The sequence below is a fragment of the Hypanus sabinus genome, chromosome 21 (assembly GCF_030144855.1).
Source record: "Hypanus sabinus isolate sHypSab1 chromosome 21, sHypSab1.hap1, whole genome shotgun sequence".
NCBI lineage: Eukaryota > Metazoa > Chordata > Chondrichthyes > Myliobatiformes > Dasyatidae > Hypanus > Hypanus sabinus.
Genome location: NC_082726.1, coordinates 42,334,877 through 42,359,675, shown reverse-complemented (window position 1 = coordinate 42,359,675; position 24,799 = coordinate 42,334,877). Strand labels below are relative to the sequence as shown.

The 24,799-nt window shown below is 43.5% G+C and overlaps 1 protein-coding gene across 6 annotated transcripts in view; it reads right to left on the bottom strand.

Annotated features, from left to right (window-relative positions):
* LOC132378989 (glutamate receptor ionotropic, delta-1-like) overlaps positions 1–24,799 on the bottom strand; it is an 891,690-nt gene that overhangs the window by 130,428 nt on the left and 736,463 nt on the right. For all 6 annotated transcript variants that reach the window (XM_059946407.1, XM_059946410.1, XM_059946411.1 and 3 more), the window contains 2 exons: positions 10,015–10,188; positions 5,582–5,743 (listed from right to left, as the gene is read on the bottom strand). In XM_059946407.1, the coding sequence (XP_059802390.1) occupies positions 5,582–5,743; positions 10,015–10,188 (336 nt within the window). The remainder of the gene's footprint in view (positions 1–5,581; positions 5,744–10,014; positions 10,189–24,799) is intronic.

The following is a 24,799-nucleotide window of genomic DNA, read 5'->3' as shown; positions in this document are numbered from 1 at the left end:
GATCCATTCGTGGCTGGAGCAGTAATTGGCACGGGTTGGTAATTGCATAATTATGAGGACACGTTGGTAATAAGAGCACCAATGTGCTTACATGGCCTGCTATCCAACCATCTGTGATTACACATAAAATCTGTCACTTACAGTCTGATTTGTCTTCCAAAAGCTGTTGTATTTCTGAAAGAGGGCAAGTAAATAAGCACACACATTACAAGAGGTGAAAAACCTCTCTTTGTTTGTCGCTGTAACCTTGGACGTCAGGATCCAATCATTGGAGCTCGCTAATCTAATTTTCCTCTGGGAAGCATTCTCAGATGTTCCTTTGTCTTACTCCCCTCCCAACCCTTCATGGCCTTGGTTTATTAGTGCATAATTTAGATTAGTATTTTGGTGGAGTAGATCAAAGTTAACAAACTATTGCTTTATAAACACACAAATGTAGGATTCATTTGTAGGATTCACAGATGTAGGAAAAAGATCAGCAAAAAATTCCACTATTGGACCATTTTAGATTCTTATTAGAACATTTGGAAGCTGGCAAAGGATCCTTTGTCAAAGAATCCTATAGGTCGATCACATTTATGCCTTAAAAACTAATCATAATCATGGTTTAGAATCGGATTTCAAACAGAGTACAGAGCAGTACAGAATGGAACAGGCCCTTTGGCTCTCAATGTAGCCAAGCTAATTAAAATAATCATCAAATGCCCAACTTGACTATTACCTTAGAGCTACACAGTATCTGTATCCTTCCATTTCCCGCAAGTTCATGTGCCTATCTAAAAGACTCTTGAACACCTCTGTTGTATTTGTCGGCATCATAATTCCAATCAGTACATTAAGGGCATCCACCACCCACCATAAATAAACTTGCCCTGCACATCTCCCTGGACTTACCTCCCCTCACATTAAGTGCATGCTATTTGAAATTTGACATTTCAACCCTGCAAGAAAGATATTAGCTGTCTACTCTGCCCATGCCTTTCATAATCTTATAAACTTCTATCAGACATCCCATGCACTAGACAAAACATTCCAAGCTTGTCCACACTCTCTTTACAGTTAATACTCCCTAATGCAGGCAGCATGCTAAACCTCTTCTGGGCCTCCTCTAACATCTCAACATATTTCTTATAATGGGGCAACCAGAACTGAATGTAATGCTCTAGATGTGGCCTAACTAGAGGTTTATAAAGCTGCAACCAGATTTCCCAACTCTTGAACTCAATTCCCCGATGAATACAGACAAGCATTTCATTTACCAAGCTGTCAGCCCGTATAACCACTTTCAAGGAGCTACGGGTTTGGACTCTTAGATCACCCTGCACATCAACACTGTTAACAGAGTACTGTCTCTTGAAGTTTGACCTCCCAATGTCCCAGTGATTATTTGGGGTGGGGGGGGGGGAGTGAGGGAGGAAGGAAGAGGTCTGTCATATAGTCCCTTGAGGGTGACTGCATCTTTCATATTTTTGAGAACCATTTAGACTCAGTGGATGAGCGCTCCACTGTGTCTCCCTTGAGCGCAGATTAATGGTGCAACTCCACATCAACCCCTCCTCCACCCCATCATGCCTTTACTACTTTCTCCATCTAAACCTGGCAAAGTTAGGCATCCATTCCTGCCCCTCTCTCAACCAAGTCTTGGTTATGGCCACAATATCATAATTCCACCTACCAATGGATCCTCTACATTCATGACCCTTAACACAATATTCCTGGTATTAAAACACTTCAATCCCATTGTAGCTATCACCTTGCTCCTGCCTGTTCTTATTGGTCATACTATCTACTTTCCCCTCAATCCCTCCAATTCCTGATGGTTCCCACCCTACTGCCAAACTAATTTAAGCCCTCCCGCATAAGATTAGTGACCATCCTAGCCAGGATATTGATTACTCTTCAGTTAAGTTTATTTACATGTAAATTCAGTGGTTGAACTACAGTAGTAGTACCTCAGCATTAGTTGAAGTACAATAATTAAAAGAAAGTGGGAAAGGGGATTGTAAAATGACTTTATTTCATAGTCCCAAAAATAAGGACATGAAAACAGAGGTAACACAAAACAGGACAAGAAAGATGTTCTTCCAGGAGTTGGCATTTTAATGGACCATTTGGCTGCCTCTTGCATTTGACCTCTGTGAAAACAAAGGCTTGCAATTCTATGAAGAAGCATGAAATCTCTCTATTATACTTGATTTGATAAAAACGAGGAACATGAGGCAGAAGAATAGTTACTTCCCCTTGATAAGAAACCTGTTCAAGGTGTCACGGTAGTGGAGTGGTTAGCACATTGCTATTACACTCCAGGGTGTCGGAGTTTAGAGTTCAATTCCGGTGTCCGTTGTCATGAAGTTTGTATGTCCTTCCCTATGCGCATAGGTATCCTCCAGATGCACTGGAAAAACATCATCTAATTTCAGAAATGACAAGTCTCCTTCACAGCAGAGTGACTCATATTATTGTTGAGACTTTAACCAGATTATCACAGAACTAACAAGAAGTGAAATTATCTATTCTCTGTCCGAAGTGCATTCAGCAGTCTAGTTCTCCAAATAATGATGAGATTCTATGATTTCATTTCCTCTTTAACAAGTTTTCTGAGCACGAAAAGCAAACTACTTTTTATCATTAACAAGGGGCACAGAGTAACAATGGGATTTGGCTGGATGCTCTACCTCTTCATTGTATTTAATACCTCAGGGAAGGTTCAGAGCAGGAGTACAAACGGAGGAAGATTCTGATGCAGAGGGGGTGGGGGACAAATGAAAGTGATGTGGGTATAAATAGAACGAGTAGAGGATCATGGATGGAAAGAGCTTAGTGCGTCATTCATCCACTTTCTGGTGATTAATAAAGAGAAAGGATATTGAAGGAGTGGGACTCTGATAATTCACAAAATTAAACTATTCATTAAAATTTAAAACCTACTTTTTAAAATTTGGCCTACTTATAGGACTACTTAATGACTTTTGATGTTGATTACATTTATATAATTTGGTCTATTCAATTACATTTTATTTTATATAATGTTTGTCTTTACTTATGATTTTTAGTTTTGTCTCATATTTTTATAACTATATTGATTCATCATCACAATCTATGTAAAACACTTTGAGTTTGCACCTTAATGCATGAAAGGTGCTATATGAATAAAGTTATTATTATTTTTATTTTTTCTCAGCTGAAGCTGGCAAAATCTGAGGTACGGGCATAGCCAAGTATGCTCATTTCTCAATTGCTAGGAACTTTTGGACTTTTCTAATGGTGTTTACTAGTGTGGCTTTCTGAAGATATACATAAATATTGCTGTGTAGGCCTAATTGTTTAATCACAAAGTGGACTGCAGATGCTGTGGTCAAAGCAACATGTACAACAAGCTGGAGGAACTCAGCAGGTCGAACAGCCTCCGTGGAAACGAGCAGTCAACGTTTTGGGCTGAGACACTTTGTCAGGACTCCAACGTTTCCACAGATGCTGTCCGACCTGCTAATTGTTTAGTGCTATTGTGTAGTGACTTTGGGATGATACCACTTGTAGATATTACTATTGGGACAATTTATACCCTGCTCATGTTCCAAACTCTTACAATTTCCTCAGGTGTCTTTAATTCAAGATGTTATTCACTTATTGATCTCTGTAAATTTTGTGTGTTTGTACTGGCTATATCTATTAAATAAGTTGTTCTTTATTGTTTATCCTGTAATATTACATCCAGACAGTTATTATGGATTGTCCTAACTGTAATAACGGATTGGTCATAAAGTAACCTGTGGCATTCTGATTCTAACACTGGATCTGGCTTGTATTTATAGCGAGGTGTGATTTCTTTTATGAGTTTGTATTTTAAAGCAAGATTTTAATGAATGATGCTTGCCACTTGATTGTGCCTCTGTAAGTAATCAGATTGTGTTAAACTGCTTCGGGATCCTGCAATGTGTTGGATTGTTTCTGGTTCCTCTTGGCACTTTCTGCATTTGTTGTTTTTTTATTATGTATTTATGATAATTTTGTGTTAAGCACATGGTCCTGTGTTGCCACAAGGGACCTCTCTGTCTCTGAGAAGTGGTCTCCAACTCTGAGCCAGGCATTTGACGCTTCCTTGTTGACATCTATTCTGCTCAGATCGTGGCAATGGCTTCCACGGAGGGTCGTGCTCTTCTATTGGCTAACTTTTTCTTCAATAGTGATAAGTTCTTCATTGTGCTCTCATTTAAGTTTAGTGGTATATACTTATCAGAATTGCGTATGCTTGCATGGAGTGTGGATTGCTGTTTTTGGTGACGAAATTATATTCTTAGAAGTTTTATCTGGCTTTTGCATAGATTTGTAATGTCTGTTATTCCTCCTCCCCTTTCTGTCTTGGGTAGTATTAATCTAAGCATATTCGAATGCACATAATGTTTTCTGAAATTTGTCATTTCAGTTATTTCTCTTTGTAAATTTTCTAGACTGGTTTCGGACCAAGATATTATGTCAAAAGAATGCATTAATATAGGTATAGCCAAAGTGTTTATTGCCTTTGTTATATTTTTACTGTTGAGCTTTGTTTGGCAGATTTTCTTAAGCCTTGCAGTAAATTCCATCAAAAGTTTTTCCTTTATTGCACTATGATCTGTTTTATTTCCTTGTTGAGATCCCAAATACTTACATGTTTCATATTCATCTGTCGGTTGTATTGTATCCTGCTCCTCTGTTTTGTATTCTATCAGCTCTATTGCTCCTTTCTTTGTGTTTAATGTTCTGCACTTATCCAGTCCAAAGTTCATATTTATATCTTTCAAAAATAGCTCTGCTATTTGAATTAATTGCTTTAGCTTTACTGATGAAGCCGCATATAATTTCAAATCATTCATGTATAGAAGGTATATTAAGGTATAGGTCATTTCCCGTGAACACTACCTCACTTTTTTAATATATATTATTTCTGGTTTTTTTGGCATGATTTTTAATCTATTCAATATACGTATACTACAATCGGTTTACGTATTTATTATTATTGTTATTCTATACTGTGTATTGCATTGAACTGCTGCTGCTAAGTTAACAAATTTCACAACATGTACTGGTGATAATAAACCTGATTCTGATTCTGATTTTAAAAAGCAAACACGAGGAAATCTGCAGCTGCTGGATTTTTTTCTGTTTTGATCCCCAATTTCCATCTGATTCAGTAAATTAGAGAGCAAGTTTAAAGCTGGACAGAACCATAGAGGACTTAGAGATAATTTTTTCTCAGCTCAAACTGGTAAAACCTGAGGTGCAGGTATAGCAAAGCTCGCTCATTTCTCAATTGATAGGAACTTACAGACTATTCTAGTGGTGCTTTCTGAAGATTTACACAGATATTACTGTGTAGGCCTAATTGTTTAATGTAATTGTTTAGTGTCTTTGGGATGAGTTGTAGACATTACTATCGGGACAATGTATACCCTGTTCATGTTGCAAATTTTATTATTATTATTATTGTTGTTATTATTATTATTATTATTATTATTATTGATAATCACAAATTCCCAATAGCTAGGTCCCTGCTACCTGCTATGCTTTTCCAACACTCTCACATATACTCAGCTTCTCTTACGTTCCGAATAGTGTCCAGCATGGATCTTCCTCCATTCCAGGACTTGGTGGACTTCCTCATGCAGTTCAGACTTGCCATGCTGTGCCATTTCCGGTCCTCTAGTTTTCTGTGGAAGGCTCCAGCCAATAACAGGACACTATCATACAGGTAAAGGTTGGATATCTGCAGCACAAAGGGACACAACTACAATTACTCAGAAGCATCTGATTTCAACCACTCCTTATCCTAAATGCACCCGGTTTTACCCAATTTCCCTCGGGATCAATAAAGTATGTCTGTCTGTCCGTCTGTCTTGAGGTTTGTTAATCAGAGGTTTCTGCTCTTCACACACAAACACTTTGATTCAGTTTTTATTTTGTCCATTCATTTTCTCATCTTCCTGAGTCAACATCTTTTGAGTCAGGTGACATTCTGCAGACCAAGTCTAATCTATTGACTGGGTGTCAAAGGTGTACTGCTCAATGAGTGCTGCCTCTCAATTGAGGCAGCAGAATAAATTCTGCTCAGTTCCCCATTAATTATACAATTAGGTATTGATAATGAATGAGAAAACTCTGATTATGGATCAATACTTAGGTCCACATGCAATTTACAGTAATGGATCAAAATAACCTTCCTTCCAACCCACTTTAACCTCGTGACTATTTATAATCATCGAGCTGTAATTGTGTTACCTTCCTTCAGATATGGGAATTTTCTTGGGCTTCCCAAAAAGGAATTAAATTCTGAGCTTACAAGCTCTTATAAATCTTCAATGGAAAGATGACTGACGATTGACACCCTTACATCAATCATCTGGGGTCACACTTGTAATTGGAGATTATAGGAATAAGTAACAGTTCTTCCTGTAACTTTGGAGTCGGTGGATTCCATGTGCATTATTCATGGGGAAAGTGGGATGGAAATCAGACTATCTTTGTGAAGTCAAAAGTTAACTTTGAGTTTATTGTCATATGTAAAAGAACATGCACGTACAGGTGTAATGCCAAACTTCCAGGCGTGTTTGCTGGTAACAGATTCTATTCTATTCTCCAGAAATGTGAATGCAGTTTTACCCTTGGTATCACTGGCAAGCAATGTCATCAGTTTGGATCACAGCACAAAAAAATTGTAAAACAGTTCCAAAACAATGACTCCAGTTAGGAAGCTGTTCAAAGTTTTTGAGAGCAGTTAGATCTGAGTGAATTAGCATGGACTGGATCATCCTGGTCACATCAAAGAGGATTACCATTCTGCAAGATACAGGGGAAGATTTATTTGCATGAAAATTTTTAAAAAAGTTGTCTGAGGGATGAGGTGAAATGGTTGGGAAAGGAATGTCTCAGTGAGAAGCTTCCGTTAACCTCATCCGTAAATAGATGAACCAGCGATGTTGACTGACATTAGGTGACAAAGAAATGAGATGCCTATCACCAACCTGTCGACGGGTTCATTGAACTCATCCGGTGCAAGTACATGCTTACCTTTTTTCAAAGGACACAGCATCCTGTTGTTCAAATGAAAGAGGATGCAACAACAGGTGTTATCTGTATTTAAATGTTGACGGGAATGGTGCATCAGATACTTATTGAGGATGAGCAAATCACACTTCTAGAGCATTTTTAAAGATGGAGCTACTGAGATATTGGGTTGTGCAGCCCTGCCTATTATAGAGCTACAGAGAGGAAAATCAACGTGTGCCAAGGTACCATAGGGTCACACAGTTCTTCAGGCTTGAGAACCACATACCGTCACCTCATTGCCCAGAACATGCTCCCTTCTAATTACTACCATCAGAGGGGAGGAACGGGGCCTGAAGATACACACTCAATGTTTTCGGAACAGCTTCTTCCCCTCCTCCACTCGATTTCAAAACAGACCATGAACAGACCCATGAACATTACCTTGCTATTTTTACTCTCTTTTTGTATTACTTATCTAATTTAATCTTTTTGTAATTTATAGTAATTCTTTTGAATTGTGCTGTACGGCTGCCACAAAACAAGAAGTATCTGATATACAGCATTTTAAGTGATTTTAAATCTGATTCAGATTCAGATTCTGCCCAGTTCAATCTTATGTCTCACTGCTATAAAACTCCTGTATAATCTTGTATTATAAAAATGAACTCTTCATCTCTCAGTCTATCCCAATATGGCCCTTGCACTCTATTTGTAGACCTGCACCGCACTTTCTCTGTAACTGTAAAATCTTTTTCCCCTTTTCGTAGGTACATAGGTATGGAATGATCTGTCTCAATGGCATGCAAGCAGAAGTTTTTAATTGTAACTCCGTAACTGTGAAAAGAGTTGACCAAGTACTAATTTAAATCATGTCTTTCTGGAAAATCCACCAGGCCTTTCACATCAGGGACTGTTTTTGCCAATTTCTGCCTCAGATGCTCATGCAGTGATGCTATCCCTGGTGAAATGTCAGTCAGGACTGCTGCCAGGTGAAATCATGTCATGATGATCTAAAACAGATCTGATGCCAGCCACAGACTTACTGTGTGGCTGTCCAATTTACAGGAAGACTTCCTGACTTCCCTCAACCCAGGAAGTCTTGTTATATTATTTACCCACCTTATCTCCTGCAGGCACTTTTCCCCATCAGCAGGAAGGGCCTACACCGTAGCTCATGCCCTTCACCAGGCTGGCCAACCCCTTGACCATCCAAACCTCTCACCTACACCGACACTCACAAACTCATTGATAGCTAGAACATCCTACCCCACCCATTGATCAACATTGAAACCTTCCCATCCATTGATAACTAAACTGCAGGTATTCCTCAATCACCCATTCCTCTCACTCACGGACCTTTAACTCTCCCAAACAAATGACCATCAACCTTCATAATGATCAGACCATCTGATATCTCATACATTGAATTCAATCCACAATAGGCTTCAGGTGCATGTAAATCATTGATTAAAAGGTTTGTTAGTCCATCGTGTATTGATATCTTTTTTTTTGCTCACCCTTGAGGAACCAAAGGAATTCTGGGCATGGACTTCATTTTGGCTGCAACTACTATGCAGTCTTTATTCAATTTCTCTGGAACGGAAGGTGCGTGTGCAAGAGAGCCTGAAATCTGTGTGGATGAGACAGTGCACACACACGTTTGTGTGTGTGTGAGTGACTGCATGTTAGACAGATGACGTGGATTTGAAAAGGGCAACACAGTGGTCTTATGGTTGGCTTAATGCTATTACAGCTTCAGCGATCACTGACACAGGTTCAATTCCTGCCACTGCCTGTAAGGAGTTTGTACGTTCTCCCCGTGACCACATGGGTTTTCTCTCAGTGCTCCGGTTTCCCTTCACATTCCAATGAACTACGGTTAGGGTTAGCGAGTTGCGGGCATGTTATGTTGGTACCAGAAGCGTGGCGACACTTGTGGGAACAATTCTCACTCATTTGATTTGTGGCAAACAAAGCATTTCACTGCATGCTTTGATGTATGTGTGACAGATAAAGTGAATCTCATCTAATCTTGTGAGAATGTGAATGCACATTAGTATGAGTGAAAACTTGTAGTGTGTGTTTGTGTACATTCCTATATTTATTAGTGAAGCTGAGAATATTCATACGTATTTCGATGATTGTGTGTGCATGCATGCATGTGTAATTTGTATGTGTGTTGACCCACTAGTGTAAATTTGTGTGTGCAGGCATTTGTGAGGGTGAGTGTGATAATGCATGCATTATGCCATTCCAAATATTTAATTTTAGATTGACTAGGACTGCCTGTCCCCTTAAAAACGTCATCTCTCTATTACTTCCCAGTAACCTTCACTCCATCTGTACAAAGCTACTGTATCCAGAATCACACAGGAGGAAGATCAGGCTCCCTATAACCAGGGGTCCACTTCACAATCAGACAGAGAGCTTGGGGTGAGGGGTGTTAAGACCACCAGCTTTCCACCATTCAAGATGGAGAAAACTTGGCTGACTTGAAAGCATATTTCATAACAGTATTAATAAAATTCCTGTTGAATAATGGAAGAAATTATGATTTAGCATTTAAAAAGTTTCTTTTAATCCCATTCTGGTTGTTAATACTTTTGCCCAGATTAGTAATATCCCCATTTAAAGATATCAGTCACCAATCTATGTGACAGATGCTGTCACCTCCTCTGATGACAGGGACTGTTTCCATTTCACCTGTTAGATGCTGTCACTTTCCCATCTGACAGACAGTGTCAACTCTTTGTCATCCACCCCCTCACACAACAGTCACTAGCACCTCTCTCAAACTGCTCAAAGTATCTCCACGTTTCACATGGTGACAGAGCAGCTGATATTATTCACGGGTACCTCAGTCCAATAGATCGGGAATGAGGAGCTTCATTAATTTTGAACGGTTTGAATGGAGAATTGCTTCACAGCCTTTGAAATAAATAACAACAGAGGCTCCACTGACAGTGTCTTTCACCTGTGTCGCATACACACCTGTAGTGTCTGCAGGTAGCCTTCCTGTGGGTCGCACAGCAGAGAGGAGATCCGATGATTGTTTCTCATACACCTGCGGTTTGGGTCCTTGGAGGTGGGGAAGGTCTGCCTCACCACTGTCATACGGCCCAGCGCGCTGTGAACGAGCTCCAGAATCTCCGAGTCACTGATTTCCTGTTCAGTACAAATTGCAGTAAATGAGAATGTAAAAATCAGGAGCAGAAGACCATCTACTCTTTCAAGTTCTCTCCACCATTCATCAAACCCGAGACTAACTTTCTGCACCAATCACCCTTTGCTGCACCACCCGTGTTCCATGCTCACATTAACATTTGGAAATACATTGAGCTCTGTTTTCACTGGTGCCTTGGATTGCACCTGAGCAACTCACTCAAAACACTGGAGGAGCTTCGCGAGGCAGGCCGTGTCTACGGAGGGGCAAAATTGTCAACGTTTCAGGCTGAGACAGTTCACCAATCCTGATAAAGGGTCTCGGCCCAAAACCTCGAGTGTTCATTCCCCTCCATAGATGCCACCTGACTTGTGGAATTACCCCAGCATTTTGTGTGAGTTGCTCACAATATCCAGCATCTGCAGAATCTCATGTTTAGAATTTGGGGGGGGGGGGGGGGATTTTATTTAGGAATACAGCCCTGACCAGGCCCTTCCTGCCCATTGTGATGCCCCACCCAGCAACCCATCTATTTAACCCTAGCCTAATCACAGGGCAATGTACAATGGCCAATTAACCCACTAACTGCTACGTCTTTGGATTGTTGGAGGAAACCTGAGCACTGGGGGGGAAACCCAAGCACTGGGAGAAACACACATGCTCTCTGGAAGGATGTACAAACTCCTTACAGAGGACACCTGAAATGAACTCCCAACTCCAATGCCCCGAGCTGTAATAGTGTCACGCTAACCACTACACTGCTGTGGTGTTAATGAAGTACTTGAATGAGATTAGTTTGGGACAGTGCATTGGGAGTTTTACTGCTGAAACAGGCTTGATATTCAAAAGAATCTGCTCCATGTTCTGTGATGAAGAGTGGACAACCCTGATCTTCACTCAATCTCAGAAGATCTCTTTGCTTTGTCCCCACTCAATCTCTGCAGCTGAAAGCAAATTAGTTCCTCACTCCTCTGCTTATGCTGAAGGGTGACTGAGTGAAAACATTTACACAATTTTCACTCTTCTGTTGTCTAATCTGTTGAGCATCTCCAGCATGTTTTGCTTTTTTTCCCAACATGCACAGTTTGTTTTGTTTTCAATGACTGAACCCCCACTACCCTCTGAATGAAGCAATTTCTTATCTCAGTCTTATATGGCCTGCTCCTTACTTTGAGAAAATGATCCAAATATTAGACTCCTCAGTCAGAAAAGATTTTTCCCTGCATTTACCCCAAGGAATCCTATAAGAATTTTGTAAGATTCAGTGAGATCTCTTCACATTCTCCTAAAATCTAGAGAATCCAAGTCTAGTCCACTTTTTCTGCCCAAGGAAACTTTTGCCAGCTTGGTGAATCCATTCCACCAGCCTCTAAGAAAAGCAGATTTTTTGAGAGATGAGATATAGTTCTTTATACATCTGTTAATCCAGAAGCCAGGTGTTTTAGACTCTCCCCTTCAATTAATCATATGACTGTGGGAACTATAGGGAATGCCACATGTTATTTACATAGGCTGGAATACAAGTGTCAAAGAGCAGCTCAAATGCAGTGAGCCTGCAGATTCTGAAAACCTGGAATAAATGCAGAAAACATTCAGTCGGCTTCTGGACAGTTAAACAGAGTCAATGTTTCAGGCCGATTGCGTTTCATCAGCCCATCTTAAACATTAACACTGTGGCCCTTATCAAGATATGGGTGTTGACCCCAAAGCCAGTTCTGCATGTTTCTGTCCGGTTGACTCACTGAGCTCCCCCAGCAGTTTGTGCTTTGATTCCGGCATCTATAGTCTCATCTGTTCTCCAAATAAACAGGTGACTCTGGCTGGTGTATAAACACGAACGTCGGATCAACGCACAAGAGAGAGAACCCTGAGTTTGGAATTCAGTGAAAGTTTTGAGCTCATCTGGATGAGTTGAAGCCAGTAATATAACAGGTAACGCTGAGAACTCTCAGTGAGAGTGCTTATCTATCTGTTGCCCTTGGAATGACAATCTTGCCTATAACACCTATTTTAACACAACAAATTCTGCAAATCATGGAAATCCAGAATAACACACACAAAATGCTGGAGGAACTCAGCAGGCCAGGCCGCACCTATAGAGAGGAATAAAGAGCCAATGCTTTGGCTGAAACTTAGGCTCTTTAATCCTCTCCATAGAAGTTGCCTGACCTGCTGAGCTCCTCCGGCATTTTCTGTGCGTTACATCCTTTGTTTATTTTCTAATATTATTAAAGAACAAAGTTTTTTGTAACAATAGTTACACCATTGTGTCATTTCACATGCTGACTATAACAACTGGTTCTAGGGAATGGGAACTCTGTCTGGATGCTTGAGTGAGCAGTCGTATTTCACTGCTAAGACCTGGAGATTATGACATTTGACCTCTCTATGCCTGAGCACAGGGTTGTATGTGTCTATCAGAGCCCAGAGTCTAAGTGTCCCTGAATTAGCTCACTGCAATTACGGCTGTACCTTGGAGCAACTTAATTCCTGGTTTTTGCTAACACTCCAGTGACTAGAGAATAGCGTCTCAGACATCCTATAGCTTTTAAGAATATAAAGCTAAACCCATCCATTGAGGCGCCTGCTGTGAATTTTAAATACCAATAGGCACACTTATTATTGAAAAGTAGATGCCATCCTTTGATCCAAAGTTCAAAGGGGCTTCTTTCAATGATCACATTATTGATGGATGTTTTGAAGATATGCATGTTATTTATCTGATTGCTGGATCATGCTAAAATGCTAAGTATTTCTCCAATATTTTAATAAAAATGATAGTCTGAAATATTCTCTGTAAATTTTGTGAATTCTTTTGTTAATAAAATAAGGAAGTGCATTCAAGGTGACTATTTGTTTACCAGGAAGGAGACACAGGAGTTTGGTTTGCTCCTTGTCTCGGAATACAAGAGGCTTTAGTTGAGGCAAAGGGCCCAGAGCCACTTCAATGGAAGCTACTGGAGTTAAAACTTCAGAGTGATTCAGTGTGAGGGAAAACATTCGGTTTTCCTCTCTGCTGGGCTACTGGAATGTTGTGTTGAAGCTTCAGTCAGCTGTTTCTGAAGTACCCTGAGTCAACTCAATGGCATTACCACTTCGATTTAATTACTCCAAATCTCTCCTCGTTACTCTTATTAATAGCCTGAGATGTGAGTATCGCTTCAAAGTTGCCACTTGCTGCTTCTTGTTAGTTTCTATGAGAAAATGCTTGTGGGCCTTCTTCAGAGAGCACTGAAGCTGTGGTCTAATCTAATGAGCCTATCTGATCTGCTACCTGTTAGAGGGTTGAGAGTCCAGGCTCATGTGCTGCCTAGGTCAGACAGGGATAAATTGTTTCTTTACTTAAATCAGAGATCGTGGGCTTTCTTTTGCAATCCAACATCAGGGACACCTACACCAATACCAGATATTTCTGACTTCTTATTATATATTCAAACTTACAAAGAATTAAATTTATTTACATTAAGTTTGCAAATTTATATTACCGTTACAATTATTTTTTGAAACTTCAATATTGTAGTTTAAATTGATCTCCTCTGCATTACTAATCAATGTCACTGAATTACTACATCTCTACAATTCTGTAACATATTCTGTAACCATAACAATCTTCACACTTCTCTAGTTCAGCTATATAATGCTCTGGTTTGACTGCATCTGGACTATTACATTCAGCTCTGGTCACCTCGTGGTAGGAAGGATATTGAGGCTTTGGAGAGGGTACAGATGAGGTTCACTAGGATGCTGCCTGGATTAGAGAGTGAAAGGAGAGGAGCAATGGAGGCAGGGGTAGGAGATCTGATAGTGATTTTTTTATTATGAAAGGCATGAAATGAGTAGATGGCAGATATGAAAGAGGATCTAGCGCTTTCTCAGCATATATGATGAATAAACTCTTCTCAGGCTTCCAGCCAAATTTGACGGACTTTGTAAAATGATAACCAACATCTAGCTAATCCCAGAGGACAAAATGGTGAGTTTTGACATGGTGACCCTGTTCACGAGTCCCCATTAAGGACAGCTTGGTCCTCTTGTGGTCAAGTTTTGATAAGGGTACCACTGACCTTTTTGAACACACCCTTACATTGACGTACTCCCTCAATAAGGGGAACTACTATGAACAAACAGATGAAGTGGCCATGGGGTCACCCTTGTCGCCGGCTGTTGCTAATTTCTACATGGAGGACTTTGAGGAGAGGGCTCTGAGTTTATTGGCATTACTCCCCAAATACCTTTTCAGATACGTCGATGACACCTCCGTAGTGTGGCGTCATGGACTCCAGGCACTCCAACAGTTCCACGACCATCTGAACATCCTACATCCAAACATTCAATTTACACTGGAGATAGAGAAGAATGGTTGCTTCCTGTTCCTGGACATTCTAACATGATGGAAACTAGGAGGTAGCCTCGGACATGGAGTCTATTGGAAACCCACTCACATGGACTTGTACCTCAATATGACTGGAAACCCAAGATTTTATCTGAGGTAGCTAGTATCTTTTCTCCAGGGTTGATTGTCTAATACCAGAGGGTGAGAAGGATTAAGTTCAAATGGGATGTAGTTTTACACAGGGATTGGTGGATGCCTGGGGTGATAGTGAAACCAAGTACGATAGTTCAAGCGCAAACTCGAGGAAATCTGCAGATGCTGAAAATTCAAGCAACACACACAAAATGCTGGTGGAGCACAGCAGGCCAGGCAGCATCTATAGGGAGAAGCGCTGTCGACATTTCGGGCTGAGACCCTTTGTCCTGACGAAGTGTCTCGCCCCGAAACGTCAACTGTACTTCTCCCTATTGATGCTGCCTGGCCTGCTGCGTTCCACCAGCATTTTGTCTGTGTTGCATATTAGTTCAAGATACTCTTAGATAGGCACATGAATGTGCAGGAAATGAAGGCGATGGGTATAGTGTAGTCAGGATGTATTAGCTTAGTTGCACATTTGATTAGTAATTCATAGCATTGAAGTCCAAAGGGCCCATTCTTGTGCTGTACTGTTCAATGTCCGTTGCTCGTACCTAAGTATCACTAGAAATAAGAACACAATGATTTTTATAGGGCAGGCTATTGAAACAACAACAGCCTGGGGCAAATCTGATCATATAAATGCGTGTTCAAATGAAAAATGCAAGTAGGTATGGAAGCGGGCTAAGACCCAACTAGGAGGAAACCTTGCAGGTGCTGGAAATTCAAGCAACACACACAAAATGCTGCAGGAACGCAGCATTCCGCCAGCATGTTGTGTGTGTTGCTTAAGACCCAGCTAGTTGTGCGTGAAGACCTATTGCTAACGTTCGCGGCAGGAACAACTCTGCACTGAAAGAGGAGGCCACGAGGATAAAAGGGAATCTTCAGAATTATTTTATTAGAATCTAAAACGCTTGGGCTGATTGAAACATATTCTTCAGTGAATGGCTGTAAAGCTCTAGCGTACAGGTCTGATACTGGTGCTTGAATGAGTCCAATGGTAACACATCTCTTTAATGTGCAAAACTTTCCTACATACTACATAAATGAATTGACAGAGGGCAAGAGATGTCTTTCTACTTCGCTTGCTATTCTGTTCAGTCAATTACATGCTTGTCTTGCTTTTTTTTTCTTAAATAAAAATACTCCTGAAAGAACCAGCTGCTGGCTTGCTATAACAACATTATTGGAAGTGGTTAGGTGTTTAAGGTCCTGCCCTCATGAAACAGATCAAATTTACTTTAAATACATTATTGATTACAATTATAATCAGCAAATTAATTAGAACATGAGATATTAAACTGTTGAAGAAATTAAACAATTAGAATTGATCTGGTAGCCTCCTGTACAATTTGGGATTAATCGGAATTCAGTAGATGTGATGTTCATTTGGTGGTATTAAGGCCAAGTCTTTGGCAGTGAAATAGATTACCCCTGCTGTAATATGCAGCTGGGATCAGATAAAACGACCAATTGACTCAGTTATTGCTGGTAGTCCTATTCATTGTCCCAGTATTATTTTCCTTTTATACCAATACATCGAGAGCCATATATGAAGCAGAACAAAGGCTGCTGTTATGTTTCTGGGACTGGGAACCCATGTGGCTATGAACACCACACACAACAGACCGTTTATATTACACCACCTCATCTAGTTTTACTGACAAGACTAGCCTGAGTGATTTGATCTGATGAACTATATAAATTACAACAGCAGTGATACTATTTCCATAGAAAATCTAAGTACAAGATACTTGATATCGGAGTGGCCCCTGCACTAATGTAGCTTCCTACCGAGATCACCGTCTCCTCATACCAGCCTAGCAGCAACAACCGCATTCTACAAAAATTAATTGAAAAAATGAAGTGAAATAGAATGAAAATCTGAAGGAAAAACATTGCAAGTGAAACTGGAATGAAGGCTGGTGTGAAAATGAAAGAAGAAGCAGGTCATGAACACATAAAGAATTAAAAATAAATCATTTCCCTTGTGACACTTAAAAGTAATTCACAGTGCATGAAACACTTCTAAATATCTTGGAGAGATGTGATAAAAAGTTGATAAATGCAATTCTGTCTCTTTTCTGCTTTCTCTAAGTTGTTGGTAGATTGTGAAGATGAATAATGATATCAACCCAGAAAATGGATCCATTAGAACCCACTTTACATACAGTGGTAAAGAAGATGAACGTTATGATTGCCTTCAGGTGTTGAGGAAGGAGTGTACGAGTCAGGAAGTTATGCTTCAGTTGGAGAAAACTTTAGTTAGGTCACACTTGGAGTACTGTCTGTGCAGTTTAGGTTGCTCCATTTCAGGAAGAATGTGGAGGCCTTGGAGAGGATGCAGAGTAGATCTACCAAGTTGCTGCATGGATTAGGGAGTATGAACTATAAGGAGAAGTTGGATAGACTTGGACTGCTTTCTTTGGAATACCAGAGGCTAAAGGGAGACTTAATAGAAGTTAATTAAGTTAATAGAAGCTTAATAGAATTCTGAGAGGTGTAGATAGAATAGAGAGTCAAAGTCTGTTTCTCAACGTAGAAGTGTCTAATACTAGAGGGCAAAACTTTAAAGTGAGAGGAGGAAAATTTAAGGGAGACGTGCGAGGTGAATGCTTTTACTCAGGGATCGATAGCTGCCTGGAACATTGTGTTCTGGTTCCTAGTGGAAGCAGACATGGTAACAACATTTAAGAGGCACTTAGGCAGATACTATTCATGAGTATGGAGTGAATGGCGGGATATGGATCAAGCAAAGGCAAACAGGAACAGTTCCACTTGGCATCACGGTTAGCAGAGACATCTTGGCCTGAAGGGTCTGTTCCTGTGCTGTACTGCTCGATGTTTTATTTTCAGTTTGTATGTCAGCTTTCCAATGTCTCTACCCTTGTCCTTTTTGACAGACTGCAAACAATAACTTGACTGGCTAGTATCAAAACTGAATGCAGAGGTCCGACCTGAAATGCAGGTGGTTCCTTTTCCTCCACGGATGCTATTTGAACTACTGTTCATCCAGCAGATAATTTGTTGCACCAGATTCCAGCATCTGTAGTCCCATGTAAAGAATTCAGTTCCCTTTTCCTCAGTACAGCTACTGTCTGTTCTGCTGAGTATTTCTAGAACTTAACCTTTTCTTAAAGAACTCAAATCCTAATTTTAAAAGTCTGGGTTTTGATAACATAACTCAGAGTTTTGCCAGTGAGAAGGAAATGAGCGATGAAAACGACCCAATGGCAATTTAACAAACTTCACAAAGAACAGCAAGTACCTGAAGACTGGGTAAAATGACAGTGTGGCGACTCACTTTCTGCGCAGGTGAACCGGCTCACAAATAGCCGGCACGCAGGGGGAGACTTTGGTAATGCACCTCTGACGTCATTTCCGCCCAGAGAGGGCAGGCTCTAGGGATTAAATGCCAGCACCGCGAAGTTTGAATAAACTAGTCTCAAAATGACTTACCGACTACGTGTCGTCTCTAGCTCTGTATGTAGTACATCACTACATTGGTGACCCCGACGGTCCAAACAGGATTTGGACCAAAGATGACCGACTCTTCATCTGTTCACACAATTTCACTAAAACTGCTGACTTTCTGGATGCTGCAACCACGCGTGTGGTTTAGCCAAGCAGAAGCCCAGTTCCAGATTCGGCAGATATCCTCTGATTCCATGCGTTACTATCACATGGTGAGCGCCCTTGACCAGCAGACGGCCGCCCAGGTTGCGGATTTCATACAGTCACCCCCGGAAGAAGGCGAATATGAAGCATTCAAAGCGCTGCTCATTGGGACCTTTGGCCTCTCACGGTGTGAGCGAAGTGCCCGCCTGCTTCACCTGGACGGCTTGGGAGACAGACTGCCGTCAGCATTGATGAACGAGATGCTGGTCCTGGCTGACGGACACAAGCCCTGCCTCATGTTCGAGCAAGTGTTCCTAAACCAACTGCCCGAGGACATACATCTGCTGCTGGCCGATGCAGATTTCAGTGACCCCCGGAAGGTGGCGGCCCGGGCAGACGTGCTGTGGAAAGCCAAGAGGGAGAGCGTGGTGTCCGTCGGTCAGGTTACCAGGCCACGAGACCAACAGCGGACCAGACCAGGCCCGGCAGGGGGACGCACACAACACAGAGGCAGGAGCGAGGAGGACGGTGAACAGTGGTGTTTCTACCACCAGCAGTGGGGCACAAAAGCCTGCCGTTGTCGCCCGCCCTGCAAGGGCCAGGGCCAGGGCCAGCTGCCACTAATGACTATGACGGCTGGCCACCAGGACAGCCTCTTGTATGCCTGGGACAAACAGTCTGGACGCCGCTTCTTGCTCAACACCGGAGCAGAAATCAGCGTCTTGCCTCCGACGGGGTACGACACCCGCAACAGGAAGCCAGGACCCACCCTGTTAGCACGATACGGACCTATGGCACCCTCACAGTGCAGCTGCAGTTCGGCGCCAGCCAGTTCACGTGGGACTTCACACTGGCCGCGGTGGCCCAACCACTCCTGGGGGTGGACTTCTTGCGAGCTCACAGCCTGCTAGTCGACTTGCAAGGGGAAAGACTGGTACATGCCGAGACTTTCCAGACGTTCTCCCTGGGTGAAGCCAAGTTGCCGGCAACTCCATGGCGCTGTCGGACAACGAATTCACCAGAATCCTGGCAGACTTTCCATTGATTCTGGCACCGCAGTTCATGGCAGCCATGCCCAGACACGGGGTACAGCACCACATCCCGACCCAGGGACCACCCCTCCACGCCCGCGCACGAAGGCTCCCCACGGAAAAGCTCCGCCTGGCGAAGGAGGAGTTCAAGAGGATGGAGGAATTGGGATTGTACGGAGGTCTGACAGCCCACGGCATGGCATGGTGCCCGAAGCAGCTGGGGGTTGGAGACCATGCAGCAACTCCCGCAGACTGAATGAGGCTACAACTCTAGACCGCTACCCCGTACCGCACATACAGGACTTTGCAGGAAACCTGCACAGGGCAAGAATCTTTTCCAAGGTAGACCTCATCTGGGGATACCATCAAATCCCGGTGCACCCTGAAGACATCCACAAAACGGCACTTATCACCCCATTCGGCCTGTTTGAGTTCCTCTGAATGCCGTTCGGCCTGAAGAATGCCGCACAGACGTTCCAGCGGCTAATGGATGTGGTGGGACATGACCTGGACTTTGCGTTCATCCATTTGGACGACATCCTTATAGCCAGCAGTAGTAGCCAGGAGCATCTGTCCCACCTCCGCCAGCTCTACTCCCACCTGAGTGATTTCGGCCTCACGATAAACCCGGCCAAATGCCAGTTCGGTCTCGATACCATCGACTTCCTGGGCCACAGGATTACCAAAGATGGGGCAACACCTCTGCCCGCCAAGGTAGACGCGATCCGCCATTTTGCTCAGCCCAACACAGTCAAAGGCCTACAGGAGTTCGTTGGTATGGTGAACTTCTACCACCATTTGCTCCCTTCAGCAGCCCATATCATGCACCCTTTGTACACCCTGATTTCGGGTAAAGGCAAGGACATTACTTGGGACGAGGAGGCTGCGGCCGCTTTCGTTAAAGCCAAGGAAGACTGGGCAGATGCTGCGATGCTGGTGCACCCCAGAATGGACATTCCGACCGCACTCATGGTGGACGCATCTGACACAGCTGTCGGTGGGGTGCTGGAGCAGCTCATTGAGGGGCACTGGCAACCCTTGGCATTCTTCAGCAAGCACCTAGACCACCCGAACTCAAGTACAGTGCTTTCGACCGGGAGCTGTTGGCACTGTATCTGGCAATCCGGCATTTCAAGTACCTCTTAGAGGGCAGGCCGTTCACCGCATTCACGGACCACAAACCGTTGACCTTCGCGTTCCCTGGTCGGCTCGCCAGCAGCGACATCTGTCCTACGTCTCAGAGTACACGACGGACATCCAGCATGTCTCGGGAAAGGACAACATTGTGGCGGATGCACTCTCCAGACCAGCTATCCAGGCCCTGTCCCTGGGGGTGGACTATGCAGCACTGGCGGAGGCGCAGCAGGCCCTATCGTCCCGGCAGCCTGAAGGCGGTGAGTTTTCGACTCCATACATGGTTTGGCGCACCCATCTATCAGGACAACCATCCAGCTGGTCACCAGCAAGTTCGCGTGGCACGGACTTCACAAGCAGATCAGTGAATGGGCCAGAACGTGCGCGCAGTGCCAAACAGCCAAAATGCAACGGCACACTAAAGCCCCGCCGCAGCAGTTCGAACCCACCCACTGGAGGTTCGACCACATTCATGTGGATATTGTGGGCCCCCTACCAGTGTCCCGAGGAGCGTGGTACCTCCTAACTATGGTATACCGGTTCACGAGGTGGCCAGAAGCGGTCCCGCTCACCGACACATCTGCTGATTCCCGCGCCCGAGCACTGATTGCAACCTGGGTAGCATGCTTCGGGGTACCGGCCCACATTACCTCCAACAGAGGTGCCCAGTTCACCTCCAGCCTGTTGGGAACGCAGCTACACCACACTACTGCCTACCACCCACAGTCGAACATACTAGTGGAACGCTTCCACCGTCATTTGAAGTCGGCTCTCATGGCCCGCCCGAGAGGACCTAACTGGGTGGACGAGCTTCCCTGGGTCCTGCTTGGAATTCGCACAGCGCCCAGAGGATCTGCATGCCTCGTCGGCCGAGTTGGTGTACGGCGCACCCCTGGCCGTCCCAGGAGAGTTCATACCAGCCCCAAGGGGGAAAGAGGAAGAACAAGCAGCAGTCCTGGACAGAATATGCGAGAGGCTCGGCAACCTGGTCCCCATACCGACTTCACAGTACCCAAAGACCTGCAGAACTGTAAGTTTGTGTTTGCACGAAGGTTTGGACACCGGGCACCGCTACAGCGGCCATACGAGGGGCCGTTCAAGGTGATCAACAACAACGGGTCCACGTACGTTCTGGACATTGTGGGAAAGAGGAGGTTTTCATGGTGGACCGACTCAAACCAGCCCATGTGAACTTGGCGCAGCCGGTCGAGGTTCAGGCACCGCAGCGCAGAGGCAGACCTCCCAAACAGAGGCTGATCCAGACTGTGGACATTGGGGGGTATATCGCTGGTTCGGGGTGGGGGGGGAGATTTATGTGGCGACCCACTTTCTGCGCAGGCGAACTGGCTACAAATAGCCAGCGCGGGGGGAGACTTTGGTAGTGCACTTCTGACGTCATTTCCGCCCAGAGAGGGCGGGCGCTAGGGATTAAATGCCAGCGCCGCGAAGTTTGAATGAACTAGTCTTGAAACGACTTACCGACTGCGTGTCGTTATTTCAGCGCTGTGAGTAGCACATCGCTACAATAGCACCATTTTTCAAACTGGAGACAAGACTCGGTGTAGTAATTACAAAGACATCAGCTGGCTAAGTATATCCAGAAAGCTATTTACTAAATCTTTAGTAAGACCAAGTTAGGCAGAGCTAAACCAGGTTGAGATGTAATAGATCATTCGTACAACACACACAAAATGCTGGAGGAACTCAGCAGGTCGGGCAGCATCTATGGAAATGAATAAACAGTCGACGTTTTAGCCTGAGATTCTTCATCAGGAAGGGGGAGGATGCCAGTGGCTGATGGGGAGGAAGACAGGCTGGAATGTGATAGGTGAAGCCAAGTGGGTGGGGGAGGGGGTAGCACAGGGAACACTCTCTCTGTGGTTCCTTTGTCCATTCGTCCTTCCGCTACTCTGCCTCCTTGCATTTCTCCCTGTGAGTAGCAGAAGTGCTACACCTGCCCATTCACCTCCTCTCTCACCTCCACTTAAGGCCCCAGAGAGCCCTTCCAGCTGAGGCAACGTTTCACATGCAAATCTGTTGGGGTCAACTCGTGTGTCCGGTGGTCCAGGTGCAGCCTCCTCTACAATTGTGAGACCTGACATAGAGTGGGGGAACGCTTCATCAAGCTGCTCAGCTCCAACCACAGAAAGCAGAATTTCCTGCTGGTCAACCATTTCAGTTCTTATCCCCATCCCTGTTCTGACACGTCAATCTATGGCCTCCTCTTCTGCCACAGGCACTGTCAGACTGGAAGAGCAACACTTCCCATTCTGTCTAGATAGCCTCCAACCTGATGACACAAACATCGATTTCTCCAGCTTCCGGTAATTTTTCCCCCTCCCTCTTTCCTCTTCTTCAACTTTCCACTCTGGTTTCTTATCTTTTCTCCTCACCTGCCTATCACATGTAGGTGGAACTTAGGAGATAATGGAGCCTAATGGCAACTCCTTTACTTGCATCTTCGGAACAGCTCTATTTCTATCTCTAATATCTCTTTTTTTCCCTTTCAGGCTTCTTTTGAAGACCCTGATCTGGAGTTACACGCTGACTTTGGTTCTTTGCGGGAATAGGACCTGCTTTTGTGGTCTCACGATGGGCCGTTATTCGATATACCAAGGACACGGCCTAGAAGATTAGCTCACCTTCAGAGTTTCGGGATTCATGGCCTTGGAGGCGGGCGGACTTGAAGTCGATGTCTCTGCAGGAAATCGGTGTGTCGTGGGAGACCGCAGATCTCTGGTTGTGTGCCCAGAGACCTGAGTTCTTTGGACAAAGAGCTTGAAAAAGGTGACACAATGGACTTTTAACATTGTAAATCAGTTTGTTATGACTCCCCTCTCGCTGTGAAACGGAGACAACTCTTTTTCCCTTATTAGGGAGAGAGAGAGCCTGTGGAATGTTGAATTACCAGGTGAATGAGTAGTCTTTGAGGTACTGCCGATCTGTGTCTTTACTGATGCTTTGCTGCACCCTTGAGTGCTCGGACGGTGGGGGGGGGGGGGCGCCGATGCTTTTTTGCTGGTGGGGCTTTGGGGTTCTAACATTTAACTGTTATTCATTCTTTGGGGCACTCCTCTGTTTTTGTGGTTGGTTGTGAAGAAAAAGAATTTCAGGATGTATATTGTGTACATTTCTCTGACATTAAATGCACCTTTGAAACCTTTGGAACAAGATTCTAGGCCATGATGGACAGTTGAGACCCAGCAAGTGTTCGCACACGTTCGGCATCAACATAGCATGCACACAATTCAGTAACCCTTACTACATGCCTTTGAAATGTGAGAAGAAACCAGAGCACCTGGAAGAGACGCATAAGGTCATAGGGAGAATGTACAAGCATATTACAGACCGCGGTGGGAATCAAACCTGGAACCCACAAGGTCAGGAGAGAACGGAGAAACACAATATGGACAGCGGTGGGAATCAAACCTGAGTTTTACAGCTGCTGCTCTAAAGCATTGCGGTAACCATCATCCTACTGTCCTCTCTGGCAACACGGACAGATCCTCTGGAGCTATTCCACCAAGCTTTCAAAAACTTCCACCATACTTCTCTATAAGTATTACTGTGCTGCAGGACGATGCTCCTAAGTTTCGATTTAACAGATTTCCTGTATTCTTGATAACTTGTTCTTTTTCCAAGCCGTGCATATCTTTATTAAATAACATGTCCAGGATTGGATGCAATGGCTAGTAATTTACAGTGCACGAAGTGACAGAGCTCAGTGTTGACCTTTAAAAAAGCTGCCATAAAGGTTCAAACGATCTCTGCGGGGTGGCCTTCCCTTTACTGACAGGCAACAGTTTAAAGGAGTTTCTTTGCAGGCTACAGTGATGTCATAAGCTGATGGGTCACCAGTCACACAGAAGAATTTCCTCTGACTGCAAACAGGAAAGAGTCTGCTTAAATTTCTAATTTACTTACTCAACATTTAATGAGAATGAAATCAAAAATTGGATTTGTAGAAGCCGAATAAAGTAAACAACTGAAAACACTATGGCTCTTTTAATAATAAAAACAAAGCCAATGAGATTTTTAAGCGATCATTTCACCAAATAACTTCTCATACATATAAAATAGAGTTAGTGCACCATTAAAAAATCTCTTATTTCTTATTTATCGTTACATCACAATTTCAGTGTTTCCATAACTGAAATAGTTTAGAAGTACCCCGGTTCACCTATTTCTGATGATTGAACTGGAAAATGAAGTATGACCATGCTCCATGTACAGATCAATTTATCACATAGTGCATTGAGGTGGTTCAGGTTAAAACAATAACAGAATTCAGAATAAAGAGTAACAGCTATACACAAAGTGAGGTAGACAATATGGTGCAAAGTCATAACAAAGCAGAAG